At 41.0% G+C, this 16,666-nt stretch overlaps 1 protein-coding gene across 1 annotated transcript in view; it reads right to left on the minus strand.

The window, feature by feature from the left end:
• Positions 1 to 16,666, minus strand: part of DOCK3 (dedicator of cytokinesis 3) — a 147,878-nt gene that overhangs the window by 61,242 nt on the left and 69,970 nt on the right. Inside the window, exons 10-14 of the mRNA XM_026041538.1 lie at positions 13,077 to 13,158; positions 11,612 to 11,672; positions 10,352 to 10,499; positions 5,386 to 5,474; positions 2,782 to 2,907 (exon numbers count right to left, since the gene is read on the minus strand). Of these exons, the coding sequence (XP_025897323.1) occupies positions 2,782 to 2,907; positions 5,386 to 5,474; positions 10,352 to 10,499; positions 11,612 to 11,672; positions 13,077 to 13,158 (506 nt within the window). The remainder of the gene's footprint in view (positions 1 to 2,781; positions 2,908 to 5,385; positions 5,475 to 10,351; positions 10,500 to 11,611; positions 11,673 to 13,076; positions 13,159 to 16,666) is intronic.

Below are 16,666 nucleotides of genomic sequence, written 5' to 3' on the forward strand. Positions count from 1 at the left end.
TTCCTCGGTGTGCTCCKCTCGGATCACGACAGCACAGGAAACCAAGACTATCTTTATGTGTAGAAAGGAGGGTTATCSCAAAGGATATTAACCTTGTTCTGCAGCACCAGGGAGGATTTAAGCACAGGACCTGGCTTTATTTCTAAATGAGAACTTGCCACCCCTCAAGCTGCTCACCCTTTGGGTGGGGGAAAAGAGGGTATGGTATGGGCGCTAGTGCAGCTTTTAGGAAGGCAAAACAGCATAGAAAGGCTGTGTGATAAAACATACAGCTAGAGGCTTTCAATGGTTAACAAGTCTAAGGGTGAAAGGAATTCCTAGTGAATTAAAATATTAAAATTTCCAACCAAGAAAATTCACCTGCAATGCTCAAGCTATTTAYTTTTAAATAAATCTCTTGGTTCAGCAGATCCATCACTGATTATTAACAAGTGACAGTCTTTATTAACTAACTCTACAAAATCCTTTTGGGAAACACCCTGCATGCAGTGGCAGTTCGGAGCTGCCCGTGCCCTCTGYGGAGGGCAGGAGCCCTGGTTTTAACGGGAAAGAAACAGCCCTGAAGCGAAGCCCGGGGAGGCAGCTTGACAAAGGCAATTACAGCAGATGTGGTTGGAAACTGCTACAAGCCCATGAGTTGCTTTTGGAAAATCCAGATCTATGGTAATATTAATAAACTACGGAGGAATGTCTGATTCCAGCTGCAAAAACTGGGGCACAGAACAGGCATTCCTTATTTGTTCAGCCTTGCTAATGCAGCCAAAATGTAATTTGCCCTTCCTGTGATGTTTTAATCCTGGACTTCTAATAAATTCAGACCACAATTTGATCTATTGTTTAGAAAACTCAGCGGGCAARTATCTGCTATTGAGTATTGTCCAACATTTTTGTTTCCAAACACTGTATAAGAAATTGGAATAAGCATCTCTCTTCTTGGGTGCAGTTACATGATATTTTAATTTCCTAATTTCCCCATTTTTTCAAGGTAATGAAAGCTCATTTTATTTGTTTGTTTTCCAGACCACCACTCAGGACAACCTTTCTTTGCATCTCACCTTTACTCTGGCCCTCTCCATGTTTATTATTACTCTCTGGCTGACAGGGAAATTCTGTGGACTCTTCTGTGGCTGCCTTTGCCCTCTTACTTGCTGCTTAAAGACATTTCCAAGCCTTTCTCCATAAATTTAAGGTTATTTTTTTCAAATATGGCTACGCAGACCTCCTGCAGCCTCCTCTGAATTCAGGAAAGTTTCAGTGCTTTTAAGGAAGTACTTTTAAGAAGACAACAATCATTTAATATCATAACGTTGCTCCTTTGACAAATTTGTTTGTCCATTTTTGGGCAGATCTACATGTATGAGCTCATTTCCAAACAGATCATCTCAAAAAGTCTATTTTCTCCAACAAGAATTGCAGATCACACACAAAAAGAGAGATTAGCAGCAACAGTGACTTAATAACAGGCCTCTTGAGGCATAAAATTTGAAAAATTGACAGCAAATCTGAGCTATAGGTCAACACAGGGGATAACTACTGAACATATATATTATATATTGAGCTTTATGGTGAAAATGCTGCCAACAGAGAGTCTATAAGGCCTAGGCTAGGAGCACCCTCAGTGACTGCATATCAAATGCCRTGTTTAATTTATGCCTGGAAACTAATCTGTTTGTTTGACTGYGGGGCAAGGATATTGCTAGAAAGAGAAGTAGATGAAAGACAGCTCCACTATGCTGGTTTTCAGAGAAATGCTGAACCCAGAAAAGGGAATAAATAAGTAAATAAATAAGGGGGAACACGGAGGCCAGGAAGCCACCGTTTAAGCTAGCTAACACTTTGCAGTCTGAAGGACCTGAGGGACAGCTCTACACATGCAATGTGGAGAAAAAGGCAATTCTTGAAGGAGAATCAGTTCAGATGCCTAAATGCTTAAAAAAAAACCCCACTATTTATCTGTTATCTCTGTTTCAGCAAATCACCATGCAGGGTCTGTGCCTGCCTCTCAACGTGCGGTATTTCGTCTTTACTTGACTGCTTTGGGTTACGACTCAAACTGCTCTGCGCTCACTAGGCACTAGAATTCCCAACTGGCTTTCRACTGGCACGGATTTCAGGTTACTTCCATATGCTGGGCTATAAATCACAGAGGCTTAGCAGCTTTCCCATGAACAGCTAAGATGTCCCTCCAGCAGGTGACAGGAACCACCAAGAGAGAAACAGGTCAGACAGCTAGAGGCGTAGACACCACATCTGCCATCTCCAGGTAAGTCGCCCCCACTCACGAGTTACAACCATCTGCTCCTGCTATACTGCTCTTTTCAGGTGCTTTAATAAGTAAAACACATTTTATGGTAAATTTGGTACTTTTTTTTTTTTTTTTTAAATTCTTATTACTTAGTCCCTATTTGGATTATATTTCTGAAGAACCTCCACAATGAGGCTACAAATTTTTATACTGCTATGTTATTGAATTCTTTCCAGGAATAACTTCTAATACTTCTCCCATTAGGCGTTCATAAAATTTCCCACGTCTGCAATGTCATCCTTGGTCATTATGCAGAGAATTGAGGGAGCGTTTCAAATGCTAGACATGCAAACTAACTAGTAAGCCCATTTCTTACTACACTGCGCTCAACTGTCTGCTAGCKCTGTCCTCCCTGAATGGGGAATTGGCAACTGGGCACAAACAAGGCAACTCCACAGAGCATTAACCAGCTTTGGTCAAAGTGCCCATGGCATGAAAAACATGAGGATGTTCCCGCCAGGAGCCCCCAYGCCTACCTGGCATTATCACGTCGGGAAAGCCCAGCTTCCTGGTAACGGCAACCCCGCGGCTAAAGATCAGGGGGTTTTCCCTTCGCACCTGCTCCATGTCACCACGAAGAAGCTGCAGAGAGATTATAAGTCCTGAAAAAAAAAAAGAATAAAGTTTAAAAAAAGAAAAAAAAAGTTCATTTTCCTGGACCTAAGTGTTAGACGTCAATATATTCCAGGAACCAATCTGTTTTCTGGGACTTTAAGGGACCCGTTAGAACCATAACATTACATAAAACAGCAAGTTTGTATCATAATTCTTTATTTTGCAGCAACATCACAAGCCACAGTGCAGCACTTTGTTTTGCGTCTACTCCAGTGTCCCTGATAGTTGAAATACCACTTTGCTGAACACTGTCTCTCTAAAGTGCCCTTAATCCCATCTAGTACCACCAAATAATCTTGTAGATTATCTATTTCCCTCGTTTCTTTTCCTGCTACACACAAGAACGCTGATTGTAAGCAAATCCCTTTCAGCACCTCAACACGTTTCAGGAGCCTCAAGTGCCTGTTGGCATCTGCAGTTCTGCTGTTAACTAGGAACAATTTTGGGGGGTTGCAAACAATAATTAGGCATCTTCCTGTCAAACTTCCTCAAAATTAATTGTTGTTAATCGTTGCTCAGTTTTAGACAAATTTGACAAGTAGAAAACACAAAGCTCCTATAGTTTTTATGAATGTCAGTTAGGCTGAAAGCTGCTCCTAAAGCTTTAATTCTAAGGGAAAGGCAGAGGCCAAGCAGCCAGCTGGATGATCAGCACGTGGGTCCCCAAAGCTGCCAAACACTGTTGCAGCTGTCCAGCCAAGCAGGTAGGAGAGCACTGCAGGGAATATAGGGGCTTTAGGAACAGAGAAAATCCACAAAAGAAGGAAAATCCACAGCTCTGAACACCAGCCTGGGYGCTGCAGCCGGCGCTGAGCGCGTGAAGGAGACGCGTTCGTTAGGAAAAGGTCACGRYTGTTTTTGCTGCCTGCAGAAAAACTGGTTTGTGTGATAGCCTCATTCCCATTTAAAAAGAACAAAGGGAAAYMTATCCCAAGTATCCCAGYCTAAGGAACTGTGGCAAAYGCCAGCTTGGACCATTAAGCTGGGACTTCAGACCGACACTACCAGTRCTTGACCAAACAGCACCAGAATTACCTGTTATTAGGTAATACGAATCAATTACTAAGGGAAGATGCAATCTTCCAGTATAGCACATAGATATTAATTCCATGCAATTCCCACACATTGCCACCAAACAACAGGAACTACAAGGAACTAGATAGGGACTGGTCTTACTCAGGAACAGGGAAGGTGGGGRCTTCTTTCCTTGGGAGAAATCACACTTGCAAGAGCATAAATGATCTCTAAAGGTCCCTTTGCACCTTAATGATCCTATGATATCCTCCCTGGAAAAAATAGGTTCCGAGCGCCCCACTTTGCCTTACCTAGTGCTAAAACCATGACAGCCTGCAATGCTGTCCCTCAYACCAGGCCAAGAAACCCTGCCAAGTTTCAAGTTCCTATGACAGAGATGCACTAGATTTTAATCAAACGTGTAGAAAAAACATATTTTAAAGTGCAGGAGACAAAGATAAGAAGCTGCTTCCCTTTCCTCCTGACTCTTCAGAAAAGGGAACACCTGAAAAAAGAAAATGTGTTATGCAGACAGCTGGCATAGCAAGTAAGTGTCCTTAGTTTTCCAAGTCCAAGTTTTCCAAGTTAGAAGCAATTCAGGGTAATGTTTTAAGRAGAAGCAGTGGACAATCATGAGTATAAGAGAAACAGCTGGGAAGAGGAGATCAGCTTTGCATAAAATGAAATTCCCAACTTGAAAATTGTTTTTTTCCCCCCTCTATTGTAACTACTGTGTGAATTGTGTATTCCACTACATTATCTGGCCAACAGAATCTAGAAAGCCCCAGCACATATCTCAGGAGGCCCTTCTGGGTCCCATATTCAGTTAGCAAGCAAAGCAAAACGCCTGGTAACTAAGCAGAGCTGTATCTCAGCGGCTAACACAATTTGGAATAGAAAAGCAAAGACAGRCCTACAGAAGCTACTGAGAGAAATCACTCACTGAGATTGCTAATGGAATAAGAAAGAAAGTAATTTACTTTCCAAATGTATCTATCATTAACTAGGAAAACAAAAATGGATTTGAAAGGTGGCAAAAATGCTACCAAGACTCAGTATTTCTCAATTATGCAAAGAAATAGTTTGCACTGAGACTATCAAAGAGTCTTCTTGATAGTTAACTTGTAGGTATGAAAACACCACTTATTTTTTGGACAATCCAATAAGTACCTTAAGTGTAACACCCACTTTTGCTCCCACTGGCAATATGGGCAATGCCTGGCATTTTCAAGGGAATACAGGATAGCAGCAAACACAGCAGCCAGTAGCAAAGGCGGAGAGAGCAGCCCGATACTGAATCGGGCTGCTATTAAAATATAACAAGTAAATAAAGAAATTCAGCTACGTTTAACTTTGCATTTCACTGAATACCTCTGCTATAACCAATGAGCAGTTTCCTAAAGGCAGCCTTCAGCTGTTGTTATGACAAGCAAATRCAAGTACATATTTACCGTAGTTGGAGCTGGGCGCTGTGTATTTGGTACTGGACTTGCGGATAATATTCTCATGGATCTGATACCATTCATTTTCGTTGTTACACCTAAAATGAAAGAACACAAATTCAAGTTAAAAGCTTCCTCCAGAACCACCTTTTGATTAAAAAAAGTCAGTTTTGTGGCAGCAGTAACAGGAAAGGTTACAGGATTTTGACGAATGAGAGAAATCCCATGTTGCTTGTTTTCAAACGTGGAAGGAAACAAAACATTCCCTAATATTTTTCTCCATTGCACGGACACTCTGGCACCTGCAGTGATGTTTCTGTCACTCAAGCAACTGTTTCAGACATCATATTATGATGGAAAAGCTCCAGGTATCCTTAGTTGAGTTTTCATGCACATATAGCGAAAATTAATTCAAAGCTGAAATTAACTGCTGCAATATGTTACCTTTTTGTGCTCAGCAAAAAGCCACCTTAGATCTGAGAAATCAGAGGTGGAATTCTAAAGATTAAATAAGATTAAACAGATTAAATAAAAAAAAAATAAATAAAGCTGAGTTTTTGGACATCTCAGGAGCTTGCAAGATTTTTCTTTCCCACATATTTTACAGAATGCCTCAAAATATGATATAACCGCCACAAAATCACAGGGCCAACGACTTACAACCACCCCAAATGAGGCTTCTGTCGGTATTTCYTGTTCTCACTGCTGGGCCTAAGGTTGCTCCACAGTTATTTATTCAGCTACATGTAATTTTAATAAGCATTTGCAAATGCCGTTAGGTTTTATATTCAATTACATTGCCTCTGTACACCCTCAACACCTTCTTAGGACAGAAATTACAATATAATTACCTGCCAACAGACTCTTATATTTACATGCGGTATTTTTACACYAGGAGAAATTTGGTTGTTAAAACCCACTTCAACAATACCCAGTGATCTGGCATACAGATCATCATCTGTTTTTAAACAATATTCAGGTAGGATATTTGGCTGCCCTGTCCTCAATCAAATAAATGCAGGGCACCTGCACAGCATCTCACCTGGTCTCCAGTCTCCACAGCAAATTCCTGAAGGTTCCCTACCTRCTTTGTAAAGGAGCACTTCCTTCTGTCTGTTTAATGTGAACTCCTACTAGTTCCTTCAAGTGCCCGTATTTCTTGTCCTGGTGTCTTCAGTGAACTACAGCCTCTTCTCTACCAGGATTTCCTTCTTAAACCTTGGCCATATCCACACTCCTCTTCAAACTGACACTGTTTTTAGTCTCAAGATTCAACAACTCCACCCTCCAGATGCTCTTCCCCACATCTCCTGCAACTGCTCCACCCTTTCTACCAGGGCAGAGATGGTCACGCAGTGCTGGAGATGGCCAAGCTCTAAGGTGACCTTCAGCAGCTAAGCGGTACAGCASCCTGGCTACCTCTGCACTCCTGAAGGCCACAGCACCAAAACAGGACTAGGACAGGTCAAGAACCCTTATGATACTTGTGCTCTTCTGGGCTATGCTGGGGCTTCAACCAGCATGGGACTTATTTGGGAGGAAAAAAGTCGTCCTCATGTMGTTTGCTTCTCTTCTCACGCCAGGACTCTGGAGTGGAGGCTAAAATAGACCTCAGCCTCCGATGACCTGGGCCTGCAAATTAAGCTGGAACCAAGTCATCCCCAAATCAACGGAGTGTGAAGATGGCTTCAAGCCACTTTCGTACCATGTGCCGGACTTCAGATTTCCTGAACACAAAGAAGAATATTCTTCTGAAATATTTCAGCGTCTGAAACGCTGGCTTGAAGATGCCCGCCATTAATTCATTTTTATTGAATTTTCTTAACATTTTGCCTGTCTCAATACCAAATATATTGCCRGTTTAAACAGGAATTTCTTCCCGAGTCATCCATCGCCTTGTCAGGTGGACCAGTGGCCCTGAATTGACGACGTGCAGTGTCTGCAATACTGCATCGGATGCCAGTGTCACAGGGATGGGGGCAGAAACCCAGAGCAGGCCCTGCCCAGCTGGGCAAATAGCAACGCTTGAGTTTTGCCACAAAAAGGCAGCCAAGGCACCACAGCAAGACTCAGTGCTGGAGGAGAAGGAAAAAAAATTAAAGATACAGAGAAAATAGGAAGATAAACCCAACTAGGAAAGATACTACAGAAAAGAAAAACATTAGAATAGAAAAATATTTAAGAAAAAAATCCACAAGAAATAAGATGCAAAGAGTAAAAAAGAATATATCCATTTCAAGATAAAAATTAATATATTAATATATTAATATATTAATATATTAATATAAGACTATATATTCAAATAAACACAGAATATATATGAATATATATATATATGCATGGAGATTTTAGTTCCAATCTCCCTTTTAAAATATTCTACGTGTATACTCTTAAAAAGAAATATAAAAGTAAACCTTCATGCTTTTATGTAATGAGCTTATACCTAGAGCTGTGGTACTATATCCTCTTAGCAAGATTATAACATGACTGCAGGATTAAGAAACAGGGAAATCTGGATTGTGAGAAAAAAAGCCCTTTTCAGACCTAAGTCTTTAACAATGACAGGGCAAGCTCTGAAAGACAGGGAAAGTAAATTGATTTTTTTTTTTTGGGGGGGGGGGTATAAAAATATTCTCTTGTGATCCAGCAAAAGTYTCCATTGAAACGTCATGTATTTGTTTCAGCCTGTTACGTTTTCAGTGTCCGAGATTTTTCTGCTTTTCCCTGTGAAAGAGCTTTTCGGGCTGGATGCTGACGGCCTCACCGGTGGCAGCTGCATGACTTAGCCAGAGAGCATAAGCAAGCTCAAAAAAACCTTTTCACCCCTGCCTTAAAAATGCAGAACTGCCTTCCTCTGCATTTCCTTCTTATGATTTAGGCTTGGCCTGAGGCATTTTACCCGTGAAAAAAATAAGCAGCACACAAAGAACATCAGGTCAGCATTGCTTAAGCATTTAGCTGCTGCATCTTGAACTTAAAGACCCAAATTTGACATTTCTGCTTTTGTCTCTAAAGACAAAGCAGTTTGTTTAAAGCAATGTGCAAGGAGAAGATGCAAACTGCACATCCCCATTTTCCCTTCCCAAGATTTTTGTTGGAGACTTGACAAGTCAGAATTTTCCATGTTGTTTGCAGCGTATCACATGGAAAYATATGCTTTGAGAGACTATATATTTTAATAAATGGCTGCTGCGTAYGCATCTATATTTTGGAGACACGTGGAAGAGGCAGGTGATGTGCACTGCAACTGAAAAGGAAATTAYGTTCCACTAAGGGAAGTGCCCTTCCACGTAACATACAATTAACATACAACATGTGTATGCTTAATTGCATACATGTTATAAATTGCGTGGAATAGTACAGGTTATAATTTGAGTGGAATAACACAATTTATTTTAGTAAGTTACATATCTAACAGAATTTCAAGAGTATCCAGAGTTGTTACTAAAGAAAAAAGCACAAAACTGAGATACGCCATGTAATTTAAAAAATCAGTCTGACTAAAATTYGAGACCCTGAGGATTACAATCRATAACTCCTCAGATAAGGAAGCTTYCTTTAAAGACAGAAAGGGACCTACCTAAATAGTAGGTAAAAGTTATGAGATATTTATATAATGGCTGAATCTGTCAGCCTCTCAAGCAAACCTTACAGGAATATTTTTAGCAGCTAACACATTGTCACTGATAAAAGTCCAATATTTTACAGGATTTCTCACATAATTTTCTTTCTCTTTTCTCAGTGAATAAGATGCTAAAGGCACATTAAAGGGGAATTGAAACAGAAATCCAGAGAAATCTGATACCAGAATACACCAATTTCAACACCTTACTGCCAACATTCAGAATATTGCAGTGACAATATTTAAAAGATATCTCTACAAAGCTACATGAGCTACATAACCAAAAATCATTGGTTTGGGATATGCTGAACCTGCTTGGTGACAAAATACCACGATTATTTACAGTCTATTGACACTGATAAGAAAGAAGCCCATTTTCTTCCCTTTCGCTTGACATTTTTACTGCGCTTTATGTAACTGCTGGCAAAAGAAAAATGAAGGAGCTGACTCAGAGACTTTTCTTGGGATGTACAGATTTCTGATTTATAAGGAGACATCCAAGAATATTTCCGTGAAGACTGAAAGCCATTTTTGTTCATTTATAGTTTCCCTTGAATGGCAGGCTTTCTGCTGCTGACTCTACTTCTCGCAGAATATCCAGCTTCTATAATCCCCAAATTAACTTATTACCATGACAGTGGCCACAGACAGCAAGGCAATACATGATGAGCTGCATCTCGGGCCATCTGCAACGCAGATCTTGCCAGTATTTATCCTTAATGACAAGAGACTTAAATACTGCCTGCGCTCCTCAAACAGTTTGCCTGTGGTCTCTCCATCCCGATTATAACGCCAACATTTCACAATAAACATTTGACAGCTCMAAGTTCCAAATCACAAGCTGAAGATAGATCCTCGGCCAAAAACCTCAGCTTTTTTTTCCCCTCTGGTCACCCAACGTTGACTTCAGTTGCTGCTTTCTATTTGTTTCGTTAGTCATCATCCCTCATAAGGAATTAGAAATGGTTCACGACTGCATTCATTTCATCAGGTGGGAAGGAGCATTTTTCTTTGCTTTTGAATTTAACAGCTTTGAAGGAAATGACATGTATATAAACTGCTACTCTGCATGCCACACAGACCCRGGAAGCACTCAGGACCTGCTGAAGCACTTCACAGATCTGAAACACCTATAATGACTTTCATCAGCTCCTATGAGCATCCAAAGCCTCATGCTAAAACACCACTTTAGTTACCTGGTAAGGAGGACTGAAAATAAATAAATAAATATATCAAGTGAGGCTTAAGGCATCCTAGTATCTGATATCAGCATCTTGGATCTTTGCACTACATTGGTACCCTGCTTTCTGGCCCTGTTTTTGCTAATTCCTTTCCTTCTCAGGAGTTACTCACGTGTAAACTTTAAGAACAAAATCCTTCTCTTCTTTCAGCTCAGAGATGGACTGAAGGACATCCATGATGCTCAAGACTGCACAGCCATAGGGGCGGCGATAATGCAAATGTGGAGGCCCTTTTTTGGAATCATTTAGCAACATGCGACCTACAAGTAACAGAAATTCAAAATATTAGAGATTTAAATGCAATCGTTCCATTTGTTGGGTCATGCATCCTGCTTCTCTTCAAGCAGGAAAAGGACAATTCTGGGCTATGAAGCTGCTGCATGACTAACTCCCCCTTCCCATAGCTATTTTCTAATAGAGTCAAAAATAGCAAGACTAGAAAAGAAAATCACTACAATCATCCTAGCCAATTTGTTAATGTTACACGTAATRGCTCGTCCAGCACAGCTTGCATGAAGATTAATAAACTGTGCATGACCTGCAAAATATCTTTAAATAGTTCTACAAGCTTCACATAAACTTTTCAGGTGACGAGGAGCAACTCCAGTGTTCAGACTCTTTAGGACGTTAATGAAAAATGAGGTCTGATAATGAAAAACGAGTCTGTCCAACACATTCGGGAATTCAAAGRCTTTTGTGATCGTTCACAGAACAGCGTAACAAAGCTGTGTTTCACTAAGCCATTTAGATCTCCTGTATTTCACAAAGAATAGATTGGTAGCTGGCAAAAGATGCCAGCAGGGTAAGTACTGGAAACCAGGCTGAATTCCCTTTCCTTGCAAGGATAGCCAAACAAAACCTAGCTATTTTTCAGTTAATTCAAAACCTGGATAGTATGAAAGATGTTGTGCTGCTGAGCTGTTCACAGTAACAGATCCTCAGACCACTCAAGAGATTGCCTTTTATTCCTATTTATTTGGTGCTCACGCTTTAGGCCTAAACACTTGAAGCAAATTAAACTTAGCCTAGTAAAATTCTTTAGTTGCTAGCATCTCGTGAAGAACACATTCAGAATCTATAGCCATTTAACTCCCTGGTACTAAATATCTCCTTATTAGCTAGGGATTTTTGCCTGTTTATTTTGGGTGCTTTTTGGCTTGGTTTAAAGGCATGATTAAACAATGATCAGTAACTTCACTGCACTGAGCAATAGATGAGTTGAACTTTAATCTCAATAGCCTAAGCGCAGTCTAAGACTGAGCTGCTAACTGGTTAGACTCACCAGACACAGTTTAGTAAAAGATGCCTTTAAAAATACTTAAAATCTTTTAAACATTTTTGCATACATTTAATGAAGGAAATCATAACGTACCTATTCGAATTACATGGGCAACTATGTACAAATCTCTCTTCATGTCCTTGCTGCTCAGATCCTAAAAGCATGGAAAGAATAAAGACAGTAAAATACGTATAGCCCTGCACTTCCAAAATAACAATATCTGAAAACAAACAAAAATAAGGAGTAAAGAGCATTGCTTGCCATTCATTTAGCTCTTTCATTTCTACATCGGAGAAGGCATTATTTGAAATTTGCAGATGGAGAAAATGAAGCACAGAGGGATTATTTTGGYGGTAAGGTTCTTTGAAGGAAAAGGAAGCAGAGTACTCTGATTTCTCTGGACAAGGATGCTGTGTGCAAATGTGCTCCGTTTGGAGAGCCCTGGCCTCTTTTTCCTCTTCTCCCACCCAAGCATTCATTGCCATCCCATTGCTATGTGCCGGCTTCTGCACCATAGCCCCCCAATTGCCCCAAATTGCCCTCTGGGGTTCTATGCATGAGTTTACAATGAAGTTGAGATGATGGCTGTACTTTCAAAGCTCTTTTTCTTTCTCTTTTCAACTGAGTAAGGTTTTGCGTCCCAGCAGTAAGAAACATCAGTGGCACATCCAGTACTAAGGCCATTGTTAAAGGAAACCATATAATTTTTGGTAATGGGGGGAAATTTTTGATCTATGGACATTAACATTCCATCATTATCAGGTTTAASCACTTTGATGAATTAAAAAAAATGTTTCTTGATGGAAAGTAAAACTAAACTGTACTGCATGTGGCAAATTTCATTTCAAYCTGAGAAATCAAATCCCAGGGACAGAGATGGAGAACTTCAGAGCACCGGGTCACTCGTAACTACAGCAAAACAAAGCCTGGCCATGGGACCAAGAGCTACGGGTAGAGAGAGCCGGGTCCAAGAAGAAGCTTTAAGCCCCTTTCAAAGCACATAACGTTGCTCAAACACAGCAGGCGAGCATTATATTGAYGTCTGTAGCTTGTTTCTCCTTCTAAAAAAGCACTGTGCTTCCCTGGGTGGCAGATGCAGGGAGTTGCAAATGTGCTCTTTGGTATGCTTATTAGCTAGCAGATCATGTCTCTCTGCAGGGAAAGAATTAAGCTACATAAATCTCTGGGAGCGCTTTCTCTTCAAGGTTTATTTTGCTGAGGCAAGAAGGAGGRGAGCCGCTTTGGAGGCTGCCACCCAACCCACCAGGGCAGCACGGGTTGCTCATCTGGGAGGAAGAGGAGCTCCCCAGTAGCAATGGGTTTCGTGCAGGTTTCATCTTGGCGTCCCACAGCACATTGCAGGAAGCAGAAGGCTTAGAGCTTAGCGTTTCAATTATCTAACGTTAACATGTAGTTATAACCATATCAAAACTTCTATAAATAGCCTTCATTTCCTTCAATATATAGGAGAGAAAGAACTGCACGTGCCCTCAGGGTGACTATGGAGCCTAGCCAGTGTACAGTCCTGCGAGGGCAGAGGGAAGGGAGGGCAACGCACCGTGAAGAGCGCGCACATTCGGTCTATCTTCTCCGGGTTCCTGGGGCCTCCGTTCTTGTTCAGCCTCACCATAAACCTCTCRCTGAAAAGCCAACAAAATGAGAAAGCGTGAGCTTCATGTACACGGTTCAACAGCAAAAATATATATGTATGTTTTAAGACATGCTAGGTATTATCAGTTTAATTTCTCAAAGCATGTAAAGCAGTACCCCATTAGTCTGGGTAAAGTTACATTGAAGACTGTGTGAAGGATACAGAACTTTAACAGGGAGTACTGTGAAGCACCGTGGCAATGCATATTCATGATGAGAGAACATTAAAGTAATCGGAATATACGAAGCAGAGGATCTGATCACATTAGCCTCATCTGAAGTGCACTTGCTGAGGCTTAGTGTAACCAAAGGCGCAGTGTAAGATCATTAAAATCTACTCAAAACTACAAGCAATAAGAGCAGCAAGAACAAATCAAGGAATTCCCTTCAATGAATACTGTTTTCCGAAGCCATATGCTAACTCAAACATGTGAAGGTCCCAGTGACCAAACTGCTCATCGATCCCATTTCACAGTCCTCCAGCCAGCAAGACAGTGTGCAAAGCACACAAAATAAATAACCCTGAGTAGGCATGGCAGGTCAGATTTGTCAATGTTWTTCCAAATGAAGACAAAGAATTTATATGTTCAAGCAAATGAGATGAATAAGACTATATTCCAGAGATGTTTGATAACACACTGACTGATGACCAGGAAAGTATTTGCTGTTCTTAAAAACTTTGACTAGCCATTTATAGACTTACTATATAGAAAGCTACTTTATTATATATGTGTTATATATGTGCATATATATGCACTGTATAGAACAGTTTAAAAATTAAATCTCACTGATGTTCTTCAAGAAATAGTGCCTTTTCACTAGTTTTACTGCCACTGGTCACAGGAGAATTACATCTGTGGTCACCATCCCCATATTCCAGTGACTGCCGATAACTGAAGTTCACTTCCAGCAACTACCCCATCATCTCCATCACTATCCCAGCAACATCTTTAAACTCCAGCCTGAATTTCCAGTCCTCCTCGAGCCCTCTTGAGCCAGGATCAGTACTTAAGGGCACAATGAGGCAACAGCAGCCTCCAAGGATGTGCTAAGAGGCAATTTTGAAAGACTAACTCACCTGAAATATTTCCACAGTGCATTGCAGGCCGTTTTTCCTATACTTTCCTTTTTGCTTATTTACTCTAGACAGTGAAGAGAAACTAATCTAAATATCCCCCCGAGGTCTCGCTGACTCTGTCAAGGATGTTAATACACCCTGGCATCGGATTTGACGCTCTTTACAACACAACATTGGTGACTCCTGTTCTGAGTTGATGGCCCAATGTTTTACATTGCAAGTTTATTCCTCTGTCAATGGAATCCAGGAAAAATAGCCCAGTTTGCAACGATTCTGAAAAGCCCCTGCCTTCAGCTACACATTTTAGGGTAAGAAGCTTGACACAATTTCTATCAGTTGTCATTTTAGGATCTCCTTTTAAAAGGTTTCAGTCTTCAGCGTGGCTATTCCCCAAGATTATCTTCTGCAAAAAGAATATGCACAGAATGTAGATAAAAGCCCAGAGTTTAAGATGACAAAAATGGCAAATCTGAGGAAACTGGATACAGAATGTATGCATTAAATAGTATTATAATCAAATGTATTCCAACAACTTAAATGCAACCAAACAAAAATCCCTGAAATACATCCTAAGAAAGAAGTGGTGATAATTGCCCCATGTGTGATGGATACCAAGGATGGAGAGGTTCAGAGCGTGTGACACAATCTTAAGGCTTGATCAAACTGCTGTCAAAAAACTCATTTTCAGCTGTTCTCAGAAYGCACTGAACAGTCACTCCTGGGTGAAATCCAAACTAAGAAATGCGCCAAGCCAGAGAAAAGCATCAACTTCTACCTTGTTGAGCGCAGACCTACCAAGTGCAACCTCAGTAGCCATCTAAAACAAATGCTTATTTATTCCTCATGTTTCTACATGCTAGAGGCAAGCTTCGGCTACACTAACTGCAAGATCTCCTCCTCGCATCACAGTAAAATCAGTGCTCRTGTGGCATTAAGTCAGGCCTTAGGATCACTGACATGAGTCGTGATTAGCGAGGCTCCTCAAATCTAAGCCCCGTTGCCTGGAGCAGTACAGTCAAACAGCTTCTTGTTCTTTCCCTTGAAAARGAGGAAAATGAAAGACGGGCAGTGTCTTGGTTCTTGGCGTCCCTCAGCTGTAGGAAAAGGCAGGACTGGACTGAAGTGAGTTCTGTTTCTGCAGAAAGGAAGGAAGCAATCAATGGGTTGGGACATTTTTAGCATGAAGGAAGAGGCAAATAGGGACAAAATTTGCTGCTGGGTGAGCAGGGGTGGCACCATGCCTGCAGGGCATAAAATGTCACCTTACAGCACCCATTTGTGTCCTRCATAACAAGATGAGAACAAACTCTGGGCGCTGCAAGGCCAGGTAAAGGGAGAGACACCRACATTTCTTCTTTGAATCAACTGGTAACAGCAATTGAACTCACAGTGCGAGCTCAAAGACCTTGGGATGAGCAAGCCCTCTCCTTGRGCACCAAACATCTGCCAACACTTGCCTTCCAAGCATGGTGCTCTTGCTGTGCACACAACACTTGTCACTTGAATTCACCACTCCTCCTTTACCCAGTTTTGAATAGCAAACTCACAACTCCAATTTATTTTTTCTTGGAGAAGGCATCTGCAGGCATGTTATATTATAAACTTTTTCACATTATATGGTCCCAATAACTTAGTTGCAATTATGCTAATGAGACTTGTGAAAGCCTCTTACTGCATTTTCCCACCTCCTTGATTTATTGCTACAGAAAGATGCAGCTGTGCTAAACAGAAAGCAGCTATTCTCTCTCTCTAAAGCAAAAGAAAAACGAATTGCAGCAATCTGGGCAGTTAAAAGATCAATTTTGTAACAAAACTAGTAAGAGTCTAGACCACAAGAGGAGGAGTTGCAGAACATGTGCTAACTGTAGGGTCAGGGAGGTCTATGACTCACATGATCAGGGACCTCTTAAACAAAAAAACAGATCACTGGCTCTACATATTTGAGGACAGAAAGAGAGCATCTTGTGTGGACTATATGTTTAATGAATCTAGGTTTTACAATGCAATTTCTAAGATGATCAGATCCAGGAACCAGTTCTTAATAATGTGCATTTCTTCTCCCGCATACTCACAACTGTCCCACAGGACAGCAAAGAGCAAGTTAGTGGTGYTGTGAAACTGGAAAGCAGCACAGAAGCAACGTTATGAAGCAGGAGCAGAAAGAATACTCAAAACCTCCCAAAATGCAAACCTTCTCTCAATGTGTTCAAATACATCTAACCTTAAATACACTAAAGATCTTCTGTGTGCTGACGCCTGAGCTGACTTGTGGGCTTTGCATCAGATCCAGTCCTGCTGCTATGGAAAACTTGTCCGGGTGAGTTGCAAGGCATCTCTTTTCTTTACACCTCCTGTCGCGTGCTCTTATTCCAAATCACCCAGGTCACAACCACCGAGATCCCTTTGGGGAGAAAGCCTGT

Source organism: Nothoprocta perdicaria, unplaced genomic scaffold (assembly GCF_003342845.1).
Source record: "Nothoprocta perdicaria isolate Ctin4 unplaced genomic scaffold, notPer1 scaffold_287, whole genome shotgun sequence".
NCBI classification, from domain to species: domain Eukaryota; kingdom Metazoa; phylum Chordata; class Aves; order Tinamiformes; family Tinamidae; genus Nothoprocta; species Nothoprocta perdicaria.